General features: G+C 40.5%; 1 protein-coding gene across 4 annotated transcripts in view; it reads left to right on the top strand.

The window, feature by feature from the left end:
* The window catches only part of MPZL1 (myelin protein zero like 1), a 66,880-nt gene that overhangs the window by 36,221 nt on the left and 8,031 nt on the right, over positions 1-22,628 (top strand). The window contains exons 2-7 of one of the 4 annotated variants that reach the window (XR_004434347.1): positions 5,422-5,588; positions 11,920-12,133; positions 13,197-13,329; positions 13,448-14,502; positions 14,723-14,821; positions 16,037-16,139. Coding sequence is in view for 2 of the 4 variants with exons in the window: in XM_033199797.1 (XP_033055688.1) it covers positions 5,422-5,588; positions 11,920-12,133; positions 13,197-13,329; positions 16,037-16,139 (617 nt within the window). In the remaining 2 variants the exon portion in view is untranslated. Of the gene's footprint in view, positions 1-5,421; positions 5,589-11,919; positions 12,134-13,196; positions 13,330-13,447; positions 14,822-16,036; positions 16,140-22,628 lie in introns of all 4 variants that reach the window. The other 3 variants (XR_004434346.1, XM_033199797.1, XM_033199798.1) reach the window with 3 other exon arrangements.

Consider the following 22,628-nt stretch of genomic DNA (forward strand, 5'->3'; position numbering starts at 1 on the left):
CGGGTTTACGCCATTCTCCTGCCTCAGCCTCCCGAGTAGCTGGGACTACAGGCGCCCGCCACCTCGCCCGGCTAGTTTTTTGTATTTTTTAGTAGAGACGGGGTTTCACCGTGTTAGCCAGGATGGTCTCGATCTCCTGACCTCGTGATCCGCCTGTCTCGGCCTCCCAAAGTGCTGGGATTACAGGCTTGAGCCACCGCGCCCAGCCGCGACCTGAATTTTAACGAGATCTCTTTGGCCTCTCTGTGGACTAGTTGCTGTGAAGTGAGGAAGGCTGGAGGAGGCAGACACCAATTAGGAAGCTATCAATACTTAATCCAGGTGAAAGATGACAGTGACTTGGACCAAGATGGTGACACTAAATGAGGCAGAGAGCAGTTTCTAGATAGGTTTCTAAGTAGAGATGACTTGTGTAGCTGACGGCTTGGAGGAAAGTTGTGCAAATGAGAGGAGTCACAAACTAGTTCAGGGTTTTGGTCTCAGCCACTAGAAAACCAGTGTTGCCATTCACTGATTTGGAGAAGCCCATGAAAAGGAAGTTTGGGGGTTGGGAATCAGGAGTTTAATTTGGACATATTAAATTTGAGATGATGCCAGTTATATCCAAGCAAAGTTGAATGGGCTGTGTGTGTGTGTGTGTGTGTGTGTGTGTGTGTGTGTATGTATACAGGTGTCATCAGCATTTGGGAGCATTTGAAACTGGATGAGGTCATCAAGAGAAGGAATGTTAAATAGACAAGCAGTCAGAGAAATGATGTGGGCTCTTAATCATATAGAGGTCAGGAGAACCAGGGAACGAGCAGTCAATGAGATAAGAGAATCAAGAGGGAGGAGAGGCATTCCAAAGGCTAAACTGTTCAAAAACAAAACAAAAAGTTTTAGGAGGGAGTATCTGTCAGAGGTTTCAGAAAGGGCAATAAGACAAGATTTGAGAATTAATCATAGAGGTCATTGCATTCCTTAACAAAAAACAGTTTCTATGGAGTAACGGAGATGAAAGCCTAAATTGGATTTATTCAAGAGAACAGAGGAGGAGAGAAATTGGACACTGTGTACAGACAGTTCTTTCAAGATTGGTAAAATAAAGGAGGACAAAGGGGCCAGAGCTGCAGGGAGATGCAGGGTCAAGATTTTTTTCTCTAAACCTGGGATATAAATATAAATATGTGTGTTTATATTGCTGCTGGTAGTAATTCAGTAGTGAGTGAAAAATTCAGAAGAGGGAGAATTGCTGAATCAATGAATGTCCTTAGGTAGGCAAGAGATGAGATGCAGTGTGCAGTAGAGAGGTTCATCCTGGAGAGGAATGCAGACAGACACTTTCTTCATAGGAGTGCAAGGAAAGCAGAATGGGCACAGATGCAGGGAGGTGGGTAGCTATGGTATCTGGACATAGGGAGGTTCTCTTCTCATTGCTTCTGTTTTCTCAATGAAATAAGCAGCTCAGTCATTAGCTGGGAGTGAGAAACCAGAGGAAGTGGAAATTTGAGATTAGAGAGGAAGGTTTAAAATAGTTCTCTAGGGAACTAGAAAGCAGATGGATTAGGGCAATGTGGATGGATTGCCAGACAGCATTGAGTCCCTTTGAGATTAGTGACCCTAAGTTTAAGGCGAAAATAGTCAGTGGGATTGTGTGCTTTTGTCCAGCTGTGGTCAGCCACCCTGGTGGAGATGCACAGTGGGTAAAGAATTGAATTTAACCAGGATAGATGTTTGGCCAGGTGAAGACCCTGAAGGGAGAGGCAAGAAAGCTGATTGTGTATTCTAGGCTGTGAGTATAATGGTGGCTTGTGGGGTTTAATCTGAGTAAAGCAAATGAAGACATGCTGGGGTTTTAGTTTTTGATACAGCTTAGGGATCAATGAACTCAGGGTTTTGGAGGATATTGGAAAGCTAAGAGGTGGTCAGTTAGGGAGTAGAGAAGCCTGAAACTGTGCTTCTGGAGTGGGTGCAGGTACTGATGATAGGGTCTAGAGCTAGTGATTCTCAGCCGGGGGGGTTTCGCCTCTGAGGAGGCATTTGCAATGTCTGGAGACGTTTTTGCTTGTCATAACTGGAGGCAGAGGAGATACTGCTGTCATCTGGTAGAGGCCAGGGTGCTGCTCAACATCCTACAAGGCATGTCAGTAGTGCTGAGGTTGAGAAGCCCTGGTTTAGGGTATGATAAAATAAAAACTTCAGCTGAATTTAAATTTAAAGGAGTTTAATTGAACAATGAATGAATTGCGAAATGGGCAGCCTTCTGAGCCAAGGTAGTCTCAGAGATGCCAGCACAGCCATGTGGTGGAAGAAGATTTATGTACAGAAAAATGAAAGTGATGTACAGAAAACAGGAGTGAGGTACAGAAACAGCTGCATTGATTATAGCTTGGCATTTGCCTTATTTGAACACAATTTGAACAGTTGGCTACATTTGATTGGCCACAACTCGGTGATTGGCACAAGGTGATTGGCTACGGCCTGTTCACACCTATGCTTGTTATAGTTCAGTGTACAGAAAAACCCTTATGCTGAACTTAAAATATGTAAGGAGGCAGCTTTAGGCTAAATTTGATTGAACAGGTATGACCATAGAAATGAGTGGCTGGGGTAGGCCTGATCTTACCCAGATTGTTGGAGAAGAGAAAGAGACTAAGGTTTTAGAAAGTTTATCTTACGACTGATGAAATCTCCAAAAATGATGACAAGAGTAGTATTAGAGAAAAGCGTAGATAGCCAGGGATGGAAGGAAGCTAATTTCTCAGTGTGTGGAGTCATTTTCTTTTTCTTGAGCTAGCTGATAGGCTAGCTTTGGATTTCATAATCCTGGCTAAGAGCTACACGTTCAAATTAGCCAAAGAGTGTTGTGTGTTTTTATAAAAGTCACCTGTTTATTAACTAACTTTGGTGTAACGAAATCTTTGTCTTAAAATAGACGCCTAAAATCCGTTTGGGAATTTGGTTAGTCTTTTTGCTCAAAATTCTGTGACTGTAAACTTGGACGCGTGGTCTAATTCCATCTTTAAATAATATTTCAGGATGACAACTCTTGCAACCAGGCCTTGAGGAAGGGATCTGGTTTAAGAAAATCCTTGAGAAGGCCAGGTGCAGGGGCTCACGCCTATAATCCCAGCACTTTGCGAGGCCGAGGCCGGTAAATCACCTGAGGTCAGGAGTTCGAGACCAGCCTGGCCAACATGGTGAAACCCCGTCTCTACTAAAAATACAAAAATCAGCCGGGCATGGTGGCAGGTGTCTGTAATCCCAGCTACTCAGGAGGCTGAGACAGGAGAATTACTTGAACCCAGGAGGCGGAGGTTGTGCCACTGCATGCCAGCCTGGGTCACAAGATTGAGACTTGGGAAAAGAAAAAAAAAGAAAGAAAGAGAAAATCCTTAAGAAACCTTATTTATAGACTTTAGAGACTGGCTTTCCAGTACTCATCACCATGGAGAAAACTAGTCAAAATAACACAGAGTGAATAAGGGTTGCAAGCCAGTGCTGCTTCCTGGAATAAGCTGGTCCACTAGTCTAGTCTTGTGCTTTGTCCTTCATTTTGAACTCAAGTGCCCTGGGGCTACTTTTCTGCCTACCCACAATAGCAAGGAACTCTTTTGTTTGCATCTCCTCTGAAAGAAATGCTTGTTTTGAGGTTTGGACCACAAATAATAATCTGTTGTTCCCTGTAATAATAATCCACCCTCTTTAGCAGAAAAAAAAATCTGCTTGATGCAGTATGGCTCTCAGTTTATTTAAAAGAATAGCCAAAAGTGCCCATTGTGTCCTGAGAATAAACATTTGCAAGATGGTTGGGAGGAATGGGGGAGTACTCTTGTTCTCCTTGGCTGAGAGTCAGTTAAGTCTTCAAGGAGAAAAAATTCTGAAAATGACCATCAGTCCTGGCTGACAATACTCTTCCTTATTCTGCCCATCTGTTACATTCTAAGAATAATTGCAACACTGCAGATATTTATTCCAAACTATTTCTTTAAAAAATATCGAAGATGGATATTTTTAAGTTACCAATTTTAGGCCAAATAAGTTTTTTCTTTTTCTGACTTTCATTTTATCTGTGAAAGCATTGCTTTTATAGCAGCATGTTCAAGTTAGCGATCTTTAACAATTTGGCAAATACTTTTAGCAACAATCCTTAACAATTCCTGCAGTTGCCTGTGATTGCAGATCTTGAAAAAAGAGCCATTTTTATATTCCAAGTGGTAGATACATTTTAATTACTATTTCCTGGGCTCAGGCTAACTGACAAAACTTGATGGGTAAAATGAAAATGTGATATACGGTGTAATCAGCTGTTTACTTACCTAGCACAGTGAAATCTTATGGTAGGTATGGTTTCACTAACAAAACCAAAATAAGCATTTTTCTTCCTTAAGTTCTTTATAAGAAAAGGATCAGTTAAATAATAAATGTGGCTTTAAAATGAAGTTATATCTTAGGATAGTTTTAATTGCATTACACATGGATGATGGGAAGAGGTCAGTGTGATAACAATTGCATAATAGATACACATCAGAACTACTTAAAGGAGTAAAAATACGCCCATCACATCATTAAAAATAGACCATCAGGTAAGCCACCAAGAAGTCCTTCAGAAGGTGAATGAATAAACTGTGGTACATCCATACAATTTGTATATTATTCAGCAATGAAAAGAAATGAGATATTATGCCACAAAAAGACATGGAAGAAAGTTAAATGCATATTACTAACTGAAAGAAGCCAACCTTAAAAGGCTACATGCTGCATGATTTTAACTAGATAACATTCTAGAAAAGGCAAACCTATAGAGACAGTATAAGGTCAGTGTTTGCCAGGGATGTGGGGGAAAGGAGGGCAGGAATAAACAGGTGTAGCACAGGAGATGCTTAGGGAGTGAAACTATTCTATATGATACTGTAATGGTGGAGACGTCACTACACACCTTTGTCAAAATCCATAGGATCTACAACACTAACACAAATCCTAATGTAAACTATGGACTTTGGTTAACAATGATATGTAACCATATTGGCTTTTCAATTAAAACAAATGTATAGCACTAATGCCAGATGTTAATAATAGGAGAAACAGGATGGCCATGGGGGAGTGAGGGAATATGAGAATTCTACCTTCCATTCAATGTTTCTGTAAACCTAAAACTGCTCTTTTAAAAAGTCTATTAGTTAAATAAATATTCAATATAGCCAAACTAATAAACATATCTTAACTAAAAAGCAATATAAACCTAAACCATCAGCAGTTATTCTGTTTATGGTACTATTCTGATTGAACTTAGCTATAGAATATTCTGCCAGAAATATGTAATAGCAGTGAATTACTGTATATATCTAGTAACTTTGCTGTATCTTTTCTTGTCTGGCAAAAATGTGCAGTGGTATTCATGCTAAGTCCTACTTTTAACTACCCTTATTCCTCTCTTTTCAGTGACAGCTGGAGTATCAGCCTTGGAAGTGTATACACCAAAAGAAATCTTCGTGGCAAATGGTACACAAGGGAAGCTGACCTGCAAGTTCAAGTCTACTAATAAGACTGGCGGGTTGACCTCAGTCACGTGGAGCTTCCAGCCAGAGGGGGCTGACACTACTGTGTCGGTAAGAATGCTTGACTGCTCTTGGCAACTCCTACCTCACAGGTTTCTTTACTGCTGTATAATTAGTGATCCGTTTTTCTGATGGTTCATTTCTAAAATGAGTGTATTTATTATCTATTATAGACTTCAAGGCCCTTCTCTTGCTTCAGGATAAAATAAGTTCAGCGTGTCTTAAATGCAGCTGGTTTCCTCGTCTTTGCTCAGTTCCTCTCCACCATCAAATCCTATTCTGAAATTGATCTTAATTGACTCTAATCAGGATTTATCCTGCATCTTTTCATCTTTCATTGCCCCATTTTTATTGATATTTATTTTATGTATTACCAAATTATATATATATATATGTGTATGTACCTTCTGAGTTGATTTTTTTTTTTTAATTTAGCGTATAGTCCATCTGATTTAGCAATATTGATTAGGAGCTTACTATGTAGTGGGTTATGTAGGGCCTTCAAAAATGTCTAAAACAATCCTTGCTGTCACCCAGAGATGATTAGGAGGAAGGTTGATATATAGATGACTTTGGAGTAAGATGAAGAATGTAACAGAAATACAGCACCAGAGGGTTGAAAAAAAAGGTTAGTTAGTAACAAGTGGAGTGCTGGTTATGCAGTGGGTGTTTATTAAACATGAACTGACTATCCTGGTTCTGGTCTGTAAAATGGAGATGATAAAACCTCCCACACAAGGGTGTTAGGAGGATAAAGTAAGATTATACAAGACAAGTGCTCAGGAAAGTGTCTAGCTCTTGAGTTACTAATATACACAATTTGTTGTTACTGTTGCTCTCCCAGCATGTTGAATGCCCTTCAAATATTCGCACATATTTTAGTACTGTTGCACTTTTCAGGTTGTCAGTACTCAGCAAGGACAGTCTGTCATCTATCATTAAGAATACCCAGCTGGGCGCGGTGGCTCCCGCCTGTAATCCCAGCAGTTTGGGAGGCTGAGACGGGCGGATCACGAGGTCAGGAGATCAAGACCATCCTGGCTAACACAGTGAAACCCCAGCTCTACTAAAAATACAAAAATGTGGCAGGCGCCTGTAGTCCCAGCTACACGGGAGACTGAGGCAGGAGAATGGCGTGAACCCGGGAGGCAGAGCTTGCAGTGAGTGGAGATCGCGCCACTGCACTCCAGCCTGAGTGACAGAGCGAGACTCTGTCTCAAAAAAAAAAAAAAAAGAATACCCAATTCTTCTTCTGAATGGTGAGTTACATTTGTTGATCACCACCTAGATGCTGGGCCCGTCATATGCCTATGCCATTTACTCCTCACAGCTCTATGTGGAAGACAGGGTGGGGAGGATGGGAGACACTGACTCAAGGTGATTCACCCGTGGCCACACCACACAGGTTAGAATTGTTGAAAGTTCAATACAGTATGATTTCCCTTATATAGTATTTCTCTCTCAGGTAGAAAACTCTGCTAATAATATTTACTGCCTCATAGGTTTTAGGGATTACTTAAGGCAGTGCTTCTCAGTATTTTTTATAATTTATTTTTAAAAGGGGCCTTTTGACATTTTTTCTTAATCTCTGCCCCCTTCCATGAAATTTTAATATGGTAGATATCTTCTGTATCTGTTTTACATATAAAAGAGTAAGATTTTCTCAAAGCTTCCTACCCAAGAGCAAGTGTTTGCTCCCTTGGGGGAGAATCTGCCCTATGGAGAATGCATAGTCTAGAGGTCTTTATAAGAGAGGCCTTCCCTTACAGTAGCCATAATGGTGAGCACAGAAATCCATACAGATAGCATGGGAAGACATACAGAGGCATTCTCTGCTTCACATAAATATGGCATCAGTGTAGAACATACACTAATGTTCCCATAGAGGCAAGATTAAACACATAAGTTTACTCAAGAGAATCCAAAGAACTATTTAAACATTTAAAGATTTCCCACTGAAGTCTTCTGCAGGAGTCGGTGTGAGGGCCATTATTTAAGTCCATAGAAAATGAAGCAGTCATCAGGAAGACACCCAGAGGTAATAACTTTCTTTTAAAGAACAGTTCCATTTATGCTGGAAACAGTCTGGTCATGTGGGTCCATGAAGGTTTACATAACTCAGACTTACTGTTCAGAACATGCTGTAATTCTGATTAATATTTTTAGCTAATCAATTTATACTTACACACGAGTCTGATTGCAGTTAATCCCAGCATGTTCAGTTATTGACATAGGATCCTTTAATTCCAAAACGTCAGGACACATTTAATAAGACGAGTGGGTTGCTTTTTTGTTTTTGTAGGTTTTACAGGAAAAGTATATTCAAACCCGGTATGTTCAAAAGCCATACTGTAGATGACTTTTTTGGCCCATGGCCTCGGGATCCACATATCTGAAACGAAACTCATTTTTTCTCCCTTCTGTTTCCCTTCTTTGCTTTTTTTTGGGGGGGAGTGTGTACTTGTGTTCATCTAGAGTTGAGTTTTGTGATCAATTTTTGTTTTGTTTTGTGTTTTCTGTCCTTTCGTTCCCTGTCCCTTACCACTTCCCTTCTGTCCCCAAGAAATAAGAACCTTTGCTGGTTCTTCCTACTTTGTTTCTGGCATCTAGCTTTTTGTCAGCCTTCCTGTGTCTCTGCTGTCTATTGAGCAATGTTAACTATGTGCCTGGTCTCGTGCAGTAACCCCTTGTTATTCTTCTGCTTCTGTGTTTTCATCTTTCAATCCAACCCTCATACGCCAGCAGGTGCGTAGTCTTATAACAGTTCTTTCACCTTTTCACTGCAGGTTGTCAGAAACTTAGATACCTATTGCTGACAACATTTGTCTGGAATTAAAAGCTCATTACAGTTTGGCCCAGCCTACCACTTTAGCCATGCTTGTATTGTCTTACGGCATCACTTCCAGTTTAGTAAAAATGCTCTGTGCTTTGTTTTCCTACTTATGAACACTTGCCATTTAAGCTGTACCCCATTTCTACCTTCTGTCTCCTCCATAATAATGCCTCTTTTTTTAAAAAAACCTTTTAGCCCTTAAAACTCACTACCCTTATCTGGGCCATTCCTGTAAAACAGATCCCTTAATGTGACAGTTTTCCTCTTCTTCATCCTGAATATGGGTGTTTTAAGAGGACATGCCTATCTTACATCTTTTGTATACCTCATAGCTTTAGCACCATGGCTTGTACTTTAAAAATATTGATTGATAATGATTATAGTCTTTTCTGTGAATTTTTCACTGTTTTATTTACCATCTCTCAAAGGTTTGACCAAGGCATTATTCCTCAGTTTGGTTCAGCAAACTATGTAGTTCCGGCTGTGTGCAAAGTGCTAAGGAGTACAGAGATAAATACAACTTATCCCCTGCCTTCAAATGGCCCCCAGTCAATGAGGGAGCCTGACTGAGGGAGCTATCTTAGACCCAGTGCTGGGAAACAGCATCATGTAGCTCATCCCCGCGGTTCACAAATGTAAGGCAGGGAATATGTGGAGATGTTGTGGGAAGGGAAGGCAGAGAGCTGATGATGGAAGGATTCGTTTGCAAAGCTGAGAGTTTATGGTTCATTTTTCTGGTGAAGAAGAGAGAGTGAAGGACTTTGAACAGATAAGACATGATCCTCATCCGAGAGGCATTAAACATTGAAAATAGCATAAGCTTTGAAATCAAAGCTGAGTTTGAATTCCATCTCTAAAACTTGTGACTTTGGGAAAGTAACCAAGGTTTCCTGAGCCTCACATTCCCTATTGATGAAATACCAGGTAGGTGAATCTCACCTTGCAGGGTGGTTGTGAGGGTTGGAGAGTTGTTGGGAGACAGTTTTCCGTGGGTCTTCCACTTTTTTGCACACCTTGCTAGCAAAGGCACTGGCTGCCTTTGTTCTGGACTTTTTTTGTGCAGTAACTAGCCTTGGAAAGCAGAGATGATATTTCCCTCTGGAGCAGAGGACAGGTTTGTTTATTCTTGAGTATAGTGAAGGTAGTGTCTCCTTTCAGGGCTAAAGTCAGACATGTCTTCTGCCCCTTGTAAGAGATTTGTGTTCCCTGAGCTTGGGGTTACTGCGCTGTGATGTAATCCCTCTGCCTGCACAACATCCATGTGAGCCCCTCCATGTCATGGCTGTGGGACTTGGGGGGCAAGGGGAACAAACACATGCTTTCTGCTCATAAGGTTCTTTGTTTCTGAGTCTTCTTCATGGGAGTGAAGATTTCACAGGAGTCTGTGTCTTCTGTCAGCATGTATGAACATGTGGCCAAGTAACTTTGTTAGCTTGTAAGTAGGGTAAAATCTCAGACCCTTCAGGGTTCTTAACAAGCATTTAGATCATATGAATTGCAGGGTAAATATTTGCTAAATGTTATAATAATAACCATTACTCTTTATCAGTGATCATTTAGACATTGTGAAAGATGATGAGTTAGACATACCAGTTAAGAGGCCATAGCCCAAGATAATGAAAGCATAAAAACAGATATTGTCATTGGGAACTGAATAGAGAGAAGAGAGAACTGAGAGAAACTAATGAGACAAATTGACAATATTGGGGGATTAACTGGATGGGAAGAAAGAGAATCAAGGATTACTTTAAGATTTATGGTTTGGGAGGCCGGGCGCGGTGGCTCAACCCTGTAATCCCAGCACTTTGGGAGGCCGAGACGGGCGGATCACAAGGTCAGGAGATCGAGACCATCCTGGCTAATACGGTGAAACCCTGTCTCTACTTAAAAAAATACAAAAAACTAGCCGGGCGACGAGGCGGGCGCCTGTAGTCCCAGCTACTCGGGAGGCTGAGGCAGGAGAATGGCGTGAACCCGGGAGGCGGAGCTTGCAGTGAGCTGAGATCCGGCCACTGCACTCCAGCCTGGGTGGAAGAGCGAGACTCCGTCTCAAAAAAAAAAAAAAAAAAGATTTATGGTTTGGGAAAGAAACGGTAGCCATCAGTGAACATGGGATACACAAAGACGGGAAGATGAAGTTTGTAAGAGAAGGTGACAAGCTTGGGGGAGAGGGGCAGTGAGGTAGTAAAGTGAGTAGGCAGTTGGGCGAGGAGTCTAGAGCTTACAGGACGCTATTGATGAGAGGTCTGGGAGTTAAGAAAATCCAGATGATCATTAAATCATGGGAATGGATGAGTCTGCACTGGCGTTTTCAGCATGCTCAAACAGTTCTGAAAATGTTCTGTTTGCATTGCTAATAGAGCTGGTTTCTATCCCCAGCTCCACCATCACCTGGGCCATGAACCAGACATCAGGCCTCCAGCATAGCTGCTTGGATTAGAGCCAAGTGTGAGGATGGATCCCCTCCCACTGGGCCTTAACCCTGCTTCCAGGTGCTGAATTTGACAAGGTTTACTTTGAGAAGACAGTTCCTTTGCTGAAAGCAGAACTGAGGAGAGAGTGAGGAGTGGAAAGAGAAAGGGGTCAAAGGCTGAACTTTCACAAGCCAGCAAGAGTATCTTGTGTTATCTGGACTTTGTTCCTTTCACACACCCATGACTTCTCCATAGGAAACCAGAAGGAAGAGGGAGAAACTCAGATTAGCTGATCTGAGATATTTGGGATTCTTTTCCTTTGTGCCTTTGTGTATCTTAGTGGTAAGCTAAGTGAACACTAAGCTTTCTGAAGCCTTAGGAATCACTGGGCTCAATTATGGTGTTATTGGAAGAACATTGACTTTGAAGACTCAGATGGGTCTAAATTTTACTCTGAGTCCCCAATTACTATCATTGGGACCTTGGGAAAATGGCTTCTCTTTTTTTTTTTTTTTTTTTTTTTTTTTTTTTTTTTTTTTTTTTGAGACGGAGTCTCACTCTGTTGTCCAGGCTGGAGTGCAGTGGCGCGATCTGGGCTCACTGCAAGCTCCGCCTCCCGGGTTCCCGCCATTCTCTCGCCTCAGCCTCCGAGTAGCTGGGACTACAGGCGCCCGCCACCTCGCCCGGCTAGTTTTTTGTATTTTTAGTAGAGACAGGGTTTCACCGTGTTAGCCAGGAGGGTCTCGATCTCCTGACCTCGTGATCCACCCGCCTCGGCCTCCCAAAGTGCTGGGATTACAGGCTTGAGCCACCGCGCCCGGCCGGAAAATGGCTTCTCTTAAGTCTCCATTTTGTCTTTTATAAAATTATGGGTGGTAATAATTATATCAGTGAAATACTGAGAGGATTCGAGATGACGTATGAGTCTGATTCTTCCACTGAAACCTGGCCCAGTTGAGTCCCATGATCTCTAAACTTCTGTCTGGCTTAGATTCCATAACTTGTGATTTGTAGTATGATGTTGCATTTCTTTCAGTATGAAGTCTTTAAAAGAACCTTTCATAGCATGCACATTACAGAGTTTAGGAATTCTGCCTTTGAGAATAGTTCATGTGTTCCTTTTTTCTAATTGCAGTTTTTCCACTACTCCCAAGGGCAAGTGTACCTTGGGAATTATCCACCATTTAAAGACAGAATCAGCTGGGCTGGAGACCTTGACAAGAAAGATGCATCAATCAACATAGAAAATATGCAGTTTGTACACAATGGCACCTATATTTGTGATGTCAAAAACCCTCCTGACATCGTTGTCCAGCCTGGACACATTAGGCTCTATGTCGTAGAAAAAGGTACTTCCTCGAGTATTTTCGCAGTAATAATGCAGTCTCCTTTATCTCATGTTTGGATGGAGAACAAGAGTTGCATTTCATGGTGGGTTTGGAGGGAGGATTTTTGCCATACAGTTGTGCTCCCTGTTGCCGTGATCCTGTGGCTCTACCAAACACACTTGGAATTGGGGAACTGTTGCTCATTCTGACCCAGAGTGGCTGATTCTCCGTTTTTATTCCTACCGTCTGGAGCCTATTAGTCTAATTTCAGGAATATTAATTTTTCAGTGTTAATCAGAAGAAAGACCAAATTCATTATGTTTGGATGTGATGGACAGTGGGAAAGAAGGAGATTCATACTGTTTTATACTCTCCAGGAGAAAGTTTTCAACAACAGCACAGTTATTTCTCCCTTTTGATTTTGAGAACAAACAGGAAATGCAGGTTCTGGTGTCTCATTTTTGAGACAAAGTCTGCTTTGTCAGAGAGTAGATCCAGGTAAATTCACACCTCCAGTTTTTCTTTAGAGCACTGAGAGGGATTGTAGGTGTAGAAATGCTTAGTTCCATAGTTCATTCTTTCTTATCTAATATTCACATGTCATGAATTACATAGTAATAGGATAGACAGTGGGATCTCATAGTTTGTATAATACAAGAGGGTACAGTAACTGCTAAATGAAAATACTTGCTTGTTAATTTAATAAAATTCCATGTTTTCTCTCTGTAGCAATGTACCTTAAAACTATTTTGTTCTTGGCCGGGTGCGGTGGCTCAAGCCTGTAATCCCAGCACTTTGGGAGGCCAAGACGGGCGGATCACGAGGTCAGGAGATCAAGACCATCGTGGCTAACACGGTGAAACCCTGTCTCTACTAAAAAATACAAAAAACTAGCCGGGCGAGGTGGCGGGCGCCTGGGGAGGCTGAGGCAGGAGAATGGCGCAAACCCGGGAGGCGGAGCTTGCAGTGAGCTGAGATCCGGCCGCTGCACTCCAGCCTGGGCGACAGAGCGAGACTCCATCTCAAAACAAACAAACAAAACAAAACAAAACAAAACAAAAACTATTTTGTTCTTTTTCTCTAGAGAATTTGCCTGTGTTTCCAGTTTGGGTAGTGGTGGGCATAGTTACTGCTGTGGTCCTAGGTCTCACTCTGCTCATCAGCATGATTCTGGCTGTCCTCTATAGAAGGAAAAACTCTAAACGGGATTACACTGGGTAAGAAACACTGTTTTTTAGGGCAGGGGTGGAGGGAGGGAATCAGGGTTTATAAAAACTTATGTATTTTATGAAAAAAGGATTTTGAAGAATTAACTACTGTTTTCTTTCATGTCAGAATCAGGCAGTCTCCTTTGGAGGTGTTCTAACATGGGCAAGCAGAAATCAGTGGGCCTGCTATGAAATGTGGAATGATTCTAATCTTTGTTCCAGTTTCCTTCTTAGGTTTGGTGAGATGAGCTGCTCAGCAGTTCGTGCTCTGTGTTTCAATATATGCACTATGCAATTAGTATTCTTAGTCTTAAGTCACTTACCCAATTTAAGAGTTCAATTTAAAATTGAAAGAGTTTAATTTCAATTCCTTGGTAATAAACTCACAAGGTGGTTCTTTCCAGTTGGGAAATATAAAACCCTAATTAAGAAGAAGTGAGCTGGAAGTAGTGGCATGCGCCTGTAGTCCCAGCTACTTAGGCTGAGGCGGGAGGATTGCTTGAGCCCTGGTGTTTGAGTCTAGCCTAGGCAACAGAGCAAGACCCTGTCTCTTTAAAAAAAAAAAAAAAGAAAGAAAGAAAGAAGAAGAAAAGGAAGTGGTTTTAATAAACTACCTCCCCCAGTCCAATGTGATGATGGTGCAGGGATTTTCCTTTTTGTAGTTCCCCTACCCTACTCCAAGCTTAAGTATCTTTATTGCTTTGATCAATCTTAGCTAGAATCACCCACAATGGGATCATGAGTTGATAGCAAAATATATCAGCAATAAAGAAAAATAGATTTTTTGTTTATGGCTTCTCAAATGGAACACGTTTAAGCATAGGGTGCGTATCTAATTAAAGGACCTTCTCTTTTCCCCACCCCAGCTGGAAAGCTAACCCATATAAGCTATGTAGAGCTCATGTGGTAAGACTGGGAGCAGAGGCTGGATTCAAGTTGATGTAGCATGAGCAGTGTTGCAGGTGCACAGATCTAACTTTAACCATCCTGAAGGGACTCTGATGTGAAAGGATTGCATGTCCTGAACTCTTGCTGGTGAATGGTGGGAACCTCTATCTATGGGCTCTGCTGATCTAGAGTTTTTAGGAGTGCTGTGTTTTAACAAGTTTGAGTGTTCAAATTCAGATATTACTTGCTTGGAATGCTTCTATTCTGCTGACTGTATCTGCCCCCCCTTGCATGGTGAGTGTTTTATGATTAAATATAGCTGGACTATTGGTTTTCAACATGAGACTAATCCAGGGTGGTGACATGCCAGTCTTTGTAGTTCTTGCTTTGGGATTAATGAGGGGCAGGAACAAGTTCCTTAGACTCCTGCATGGCATTGTGAATGCTGCTGTTCTTCTTACTTTGGTTTTTTTCCTTCTCCCCTACCTTTTCTACCTTGGTGTGCTGGGATCAGATCCTGCTTATCTTCCACTTCTTAAGAAAAGCTGACATAGAAGACACATTGGGACTATAACAGGGCTGGGTCTCCTCTTCCACTCCCACTAGACACATGGTAACTAATCACATTGCCCGTTGCTGTTAATATTCCTGTGTACGTATTCAGCCCCTCTCCCTTGTTAATGACTAACCAGCTAGCTCTGAGCTAACCCAACAGCTATGATGATTTGTCCACGAATATGTCACATGTTTGTATTGGAAACATGTTGAGCAAACCATCCGGATGAAACTGGGTTGTCAAGTTACATAGAGTTTTTATGCACATCTGAATATTTGTGCTCTTCATGTCAAATGCCATTGCATATGTGTGTGTGTGTACATTAGTTTTCTTTTTTCTTACATGTATTGTGTTATCAATAAGTAAGATCCTGACTGATTATGTCTTAGAATAATTAAACAATTTTGGTTCAGAGCATGTAGTCTCCCATTTCAGAGAAGGAACAGTTTGCAGACTACATGGTGTGCTTTGGTCTTAGTAATGATGCTTTAAATGTGATTCTCCCCAAACTCCTAAGTTTTAAAAAGTGTACATCATAAGGCTTTAAGCTGTGCTTATGACACATCTCATTGGGAAATCCCTACGCTGTACCCCAGCTGGCTTACTTCCTGGCATTCACTTCCCCTGATTCATTTATGCGATAGTGCTTGTTGTTAAAGACTCCTGTCCCCGTGAAAAGGTTCAGCCTGTGTGACGTGGCATTCCCTAGTTTCTCATTCATGACTTCCTGGGTTTTTGGGGGGATTTGATTGCGGTATTGGTGGGGAATAAAACTATGGAGAGAACAAGATAAGCCAAGACTTGCCTGGATATATATCTGTAATTTAAAACATACATTCAGAAGGGGTTTGCCTTTGATTGTAACAAAAGTGAATTGCCATTAAGCTATTAAAAGGTACCATAGAGCTTGTTCCCTTAAACCTCTATCCCAAAGGAGGGTTGATGGCAGGGGGAAAAGACAAACAGCAAAAGGATAAATGTGTACTGTAACCAGAATCTCAATATGATTTTTGTAAACTGGGTCGAAGAGGTTGTACCACATTTGTTTCTGTGCCTCCCCCAGTGATGAGTTCATTGACTTAGAAGAATGAGTGAGTGTCAGGAATAGAAAATAGTTATAAAATATGTGATCATTTTGATACCCATTGTTACGCTGTCTTTTGTTTTTATGTATCTGTTGCTTCATCTTGCCGTCACTTGCATTTCTATATTTTTGTTTCTATTTATTATTATTATTTTTTACACTTGTTCTTCAAATTGCCAATTCTTCAGCTGCAGTACATCAGAGAGTTTGTCACCAGTTAAGCAGGCTCCTCGGAAGTCCCCCTCCGACACTGAGGGTCTTGTAAAGAGTCTGCCTTCTGGATCTCAGCAGGTAATGGGTGATTGCGATTCTGCTCACTGCACTGTTCCCTGCAGCTTGGTGCTCTGTCACTTCCCTGGGTGTGGAAAAGAATACTGAGCTATGAGAGACAGAGACAGACAGACAGAGACAGAAAGAGAAAGGGTGGGAGTGAGGAAGTAAAGGGCTGGCGTAGGAATACCACAGGAAAGTATGTGGTGAAAAATCTGCTTGAGCAAAGATTTCTATGAAACCACCAATAACATAAATTGTTTACTAACAATGTGGCTTCCTTGCCCCAAGCAGAATTAGGAAATGGCTTGTCAGTAAAAGATTCTTCTTTAATTGCCCAAGGAAATGAATCTAGTGAACGAGATTCTTTCTGTATTGAGGTACTCTGTAAGATAAGAAATTAGCAGGGAAAAGTTGGTATTCTTAGTATTGATAATAAAACAAAAATTATTTTCTACAGATTCTTTAGAAAAAATGGAAAGTAAGCATTTATCTGAATAATTAATAGGCTTGAGGAACAAGGAATGGTTTTGGTTTCTACTTGTGGAAAGTACAGAAGAGAAACAGGTTTTATTTGGAAGTTGGCGTATAATCTAGCTTTGTGTGTTTTGGCTATCGTATTTTAATTATAATTGTGGCTTGGCAAAAATTCCATAGCTTTGTTCATTCAGTTTGATTCTTCTGGGGTAGAACGCATGCTAAAGAATTTGGCCAGTTACGGCTTTGTCCTAAAAAGGTGTAAGCTGGTGGGAATGGATTTTAGAGGAAATAAAGAGAGTAACAGTGTTGTGGGAAAAGTGCCCATAGTCTTACTCCATAGTTGTTATATGTGGTGAGGAAACTAAGGCATTATGATGTTAAATTACTAAAAGCACACACCCAGCTGGTGACAGAACTGGGGCTAGAACCCAGGTGTCCAGACATCATGTTCTCTACCACAGCATCAAGCTCATTACTTGTTCCTATTCAGTCTATCTGTCTGTCTCTCAGATTACATAATATGCGTCAGATACCTTAGTCTACTAATTTGGGTTGTGAACAGGAATAGGGTTGTGAATGAAGACATGAAAGTTACACATAGGCATAGCATCTAAAAAAGCCTTGTAACATTTTTCTTCTACCCTTGAAGCACTATGGAAGTTGCTTTTTTGCTGAAAACAAACTAGAAAAAAGAAGAAGAACCTATGGTTTTCAAGACAGTGGAACACAGATTATGCAGCACTATGATCCCTGAGAGAAAGGAAACAGACAATGTGAGCTGTGTTATTGCCCCAGTGTACCGCCTTGAAGCAGTTTCCACGCTGCAGTGTAGGTGGGGAAAATGGAAACTGAGCCCAGCTGTCTCACTGAATTGAGAAGGCAGAAATCAGAATTTGGGGAGGTCAAGGAGGCTAGGATTTATGAGGCTGAGTACCAAAGAAGGAACCATAGAGAGAACGTGCTAGGATGAGCACGAGCACTTCAGAGATCTGGAGCAGGGTCCCCTTGAGTCTTTGTCTGATTGCAGAGTTGTATACACATAGGAGAAGACTCTCTGAAACTAGGGGAAGAACTACCCAAAATGCAGTAGGTTGCACAATGCCTGGGGCTCACACAGGTCTGGGACTAGTTTGTGTTCCTAAGAGCCAGAGTAGACAGACTTATAATACACAGGGTATTGGTTGGGGTTCTCAAAATGGTCATGCCTAAATGGGCCAAATTAGCACCAGAATAAAGGATGCTATGGACCCACCATAACAAAGCTTAAAAGGAAGCCTTTGAAGAATCAAACTAATCCAAAAGTAATTTAGTTGCATTTTACAACAAAATCCAACACTCTATGCTACAACAAAATTCAGCACCCAGCAATGTAAAAATTACAATATCTGGCACCAATCAAAAACTACCAGGCATGGCCGGGCACGGTGGCTCATGCCTGTAATCCCAGCATTTTGGGAGGCCAAGGCAGGCAGATCACGAGGTCAGGAGTTCAAGACCAGCCTAACCAACATGGTGAAACCCCATCTCTACTAAAAATACAAAAATTAGCCAGGCGTGGTGGTGCGCACCTGTAATTCCAGCCACTCAGGAGGCTGAGGCAGGAGAATCACTTGAACCTGGGAGGTGGAGGTTGCAGTGAGTTGAGATCATGCCACTGCACTCCAGCCTGGGCGACAGAGTGAGATTCCATCTCAGAAAACAAACAAACAAACAAACAAAAAAACCAAAAACTACCAGGCATAGAAAGAAACCAAAAAATAAAACACATAAGCCAAATAAATATAGTGGTGTGTACCTGTAGTCCCAGCAACTTGGGAAGCTAAAGTAGGATTGCTTGAGCCCAAGAGTGAAAGACCAGCCTGGGCAGTATAGTGAGACCCTATCTCAGATAAATGGATGGAAGGAAGGAAGGAAGGATGGATGGATGGATGGATGGATAGATGGATGGATTTAAAAAAAAAGAAATAATTTAATTAAAATGAGTATTATAAATCTTATTAGTAAACTTAAAGATGTAAAGGAAAGCTTGAACATAATGAGGAAAGAAATAGATACCTAAAACAGACCAAAGTGGAACTTGTGGAAATAAAAAAAAATTGGATGGTGTTAACAACAGATTAGACACTGCAAAAGAAAAGGTCAGTCAACTTGAAGACAGCAATAGAAACTATCCAAAATGAAGCACAAAGAGAAAGACAGATGGCGAGGTGAAAGTGAACATAGCCTGACACGGTAAAAACCCATCTCTACTAAAAATACAAAAAATTAGCTGGGAGTGGTGGCACGCGCCTGTAGTCCCAGTTACTCAGGAGGCTGAGGCAGGAGAATCACTTGAACCTGGGAGGCAGAGGTTGCAGTGAGCTGAGATCATGCCACTGCACTCCAGCCTGGGCAACACAGCGAGACTCTGTCTCAAAAAAAAAAAAAAGTGAACAGAGCTTCAGTGAGCCACTGGACAATATCAAGCAATCTAATTAGAATCCGAGAAGAAAAAGGGAGAGAAAAAAATGTAAAGAAATAGTGAAATTTTTAATAAATTTAATGAAAAACATAAACACACAGGAAGAAATAGCAAAAATTGCTGGGCACAGTGACTCAGGCCTGGAATCCTAGCACTTTGAGAGGCTGAGGCGGGTGGATCACCTGAGGTCAGGAGTTCAAAACCAGCCTGGCCAATATGACGAAACCCCATCTGTCCTGAAAATACAAAGATTAGCTGAGCATAGTGCCAGGTGCCTGAAATCCCAGCTACTCGGGAGGCCAAGGCAGCAGAACTGCTTGAATCCAGGGAGGCAGAGGTTGCAGTGAGCCAAGATCGTGCCACTTCACTCCAGCCTGGGCGAGAGAGTGAGACTTCGTCTCAAAAAAAACAAAAAAAAAGAAATAGCAAAACTTTTTATAAATTTAATGAAAAACATAAACACACAAATCCAAGAAGTTCAACAAACCCTAAATAGAAGAAACAAGGAAACCACACTAAGGCATATTGTAATTAAATTGCTAAAGACCACTGATAAAGAGAAAATTGTAAATGTTGTCAGAAAAGAAAAAGAGCATTATAGAGGAGCAAAGGTAGGGATGACAGACTTCTCTTCAGAAACCATAAGGCTAGAGATGATGGAACCAGCACTTTTAAACTGCTGAAGAAAAATATGATCAACTTAGAATCTTTGCCTATCAAAAATATCTTATATATATACACATATGTATATACCTATGTGTATATATATATGCTGAATTTATCACCAGCGGACATGCTGTGTCAGAAATGTTAAGAGTTTTCAAGCAGAAGGAAAGGGACACCAGATGGAAATTTAGATCTATACAATGGAATGAAGATCACTGAAAATGGCAAATAAGTGAAAAATACAAAATATTTATCATTATTTTTTTAAAAATATCTTTGGTCCAGTGCAGTGGCTCACATCTATAATCCTGGCACTTTGGGAGGCCAAGGAGGGTGGATTACTTGAGGTCAGGAGTTCAAGACCAGCCTGGCCAACATGGTAAAACCCCGTCTCTACTAAAAGTACAAAAATTAGCCAGGCGTGGTGGCAGGCCCCTGTAATCCCAACTACTTGGGAGGCCAAGACAGGAGAATTGCTTAAACCCTGGAGGCAGACATTGCAGTGAGCCAAGATCACGCCACTGCACTCCAGCCTAGGCAACAGAGTGAAACTCTGTCTCAAAAAAAAAAAAAATTGACTCTTTACAGCACAAATAATGACAGCATTTTATGAGGCTATCTATAACGTGGAAGTGAAATGTATGACGACAGTAGTACAAAGGATGGGGTGGAAGGATGGAAGAATACTGTTGTAAGGTCCTTATATTATCTATGAAATTATAATTTGAAGGTAGACTGTGTTAAGTTAAAGATACATACTGCAAACTCTAGAGCAAACACTGAAAAAAAATAAAAGAGATACAGCTAACAAGCTGTATCTCCAAATGGCAATACTGATAAGAACGAAATTCTGACACATGCTACAACATGGAAAATGGTAAAGCTGGATGGTCATAGTATCAATGTTGGCTTCAGAACAAGAAATAGAACCAGGGATAAAGAGGGACTTTTTATGATGATAAAGTGATCTACTCACAAAGAAGACATAATCCTAAATGTTTATACTTCTAATAATAGAGCTTGAAAATAAGTGAAGTAAAACTGAGAGAATTGGAAGGAAAAATGGACATATTTACAATCATAGTTGGAGGTTTCAACAAGAAACTTTTATGTAATAATTTTAAAATACTCAGTTAATTCAAAAGTGAGCAGGAGAGGAGGGGAAAATGAGCAAAGGGTAGATGGGGCAAATAGAACACAAATAATGAAGTGGTAGATTTAAACTCAACCAGACTGATGATTGCATTACTGTATATGGGCTGAGCACACCATTAAAAGATGGACATAGACGGATAGAAAAGCAAGAACCAATTATATGCTGTCCACAATAAACCACTTTAAATAAAAAGATCCAGGTAGGTTAGAAATAGTCATACAAGGATGGAATTGAAAGCAGAGTCTTGAAGAGATGTTTGTACACCCATGTTCATAGCAGTATTATTCACAAGAGCCAAAATACAGAAGCAACCCAAGAGTCCATCAGTATCCAAGTAGATAAATAGAATATGGTGTATATACACAATGGAATATTATTCTGTATTTAAAAGGAAGTCCTGACACATGCTGCAACGTGGATGAATCTTGAAGATACGCCAAGTGAAATAAGCCAGCCACAAAAAGACATACTATGTGATTCTACTAATATCCCATACCCTGCAGCTCATAGAGACAGAAAGTAGAGTGGTAGTCGTTGGGGAAGGAAGAATAGGGAGTCGTTTAATTGGTACAGTTTCAGTTTTTGCAGGACAAAAATATCCTAGAGATCGGTCGCACAAGGATGTGAATGCACTTAACACTACTAAGCTGTACACTTTAAAATGGTAAAGATGCTAATTTTTATGTTATGTATATTTTACCACATTTTTTAAACAGTAAAAGGATGGAAATAATATGCTACATTAACACTAATCAAGAGAAATCTGGTTGGTAATAATATCAGAGTAGGCTTCAGAACAAGAAATACAACCAGGGATAAAGACAGACTTTTTATGATGACAAAGTGATCTACTCATAAAGAAGACATAATCCTAAATGTTTATACTTCTAATAATAGAGCTTGAAAGTAAGTGAAGTAAAACTAAGAGAATTGAAAAGAGAAATTGACATATTCACAATCATAATTGGAGGTTTCAACACTCCTTTCTTAGCAGTTAGTAGAACAAATTTACAGAAAATCAAAAATGATGTGGAAGACTTAACATTGAAACCAATTTGAGCTAACAGACATTTGTAAAACACTCCTTCCATCTAGAGCAGAATTTTTACTCTTTTTAAGTACACATGAAAATTAACCAAATATAGACCATATTCTGGGCCATAAAACAATTCTCATTAAACTTAAAAGGGTTGGAATCCCTTTTAAAAGGGTGGCCAGAGTATGTTCTCTGGCCACAATGGAATTAAACAGAAAACAATAGAAAGATACCTGGAAAGTCTCAAATATTTCAAAATTGAATAACCCATGAGTAAAACAAGAAGTTACAAGAAAAGTTAGAAAATATTTTGAACTGAGTGAAAATAACAACATATCAAAATTTGTGAGATATAGCTAAAGAAGTGCTTTCAAGATTTGTAGCATTAACTGTTTATATTAGAAAAAATGAAGCTCTAAAACTAATTATCTAGGCTTCTGTCTGAAGAAACCAGAAAAAGAAGAGCAAATTACACCCAACATAAACAGATAGAAATAATAAAGAGAAGAGCTGTGGAAAAATCGGCTGACATTCTCATTGTTTCCCTGTAGGTAATCTGTCTCTTCTCTCTGGCTGCTTTTCAGATCTTCGTTATGCCTTTGGTGTTCTGCATTTTATATACTATTTAATTATAAATCATTCCTTGTTGCATCTGCTTGTAATTTCATTGGACCTCCTGAGTCTTAAGGTTGATATCTTTAATAAATTCTA

Source organism: Trachypithecus francoisi, unplaced genomic scaffold (genome assembly GCF_009764315.1).
Source record: "Trachypithecus francoisi isolate TF-2019V2 unplaced genomic scaffold, Tfra_2.0 Lachesis_group5, whole genome shotgun sequence".
NCBI lineage: Eukaryota > Metazoa > Chordata > Mammalia > Primates > Cercopithecidae > Trachypithecus > Trachypithecus francoisi.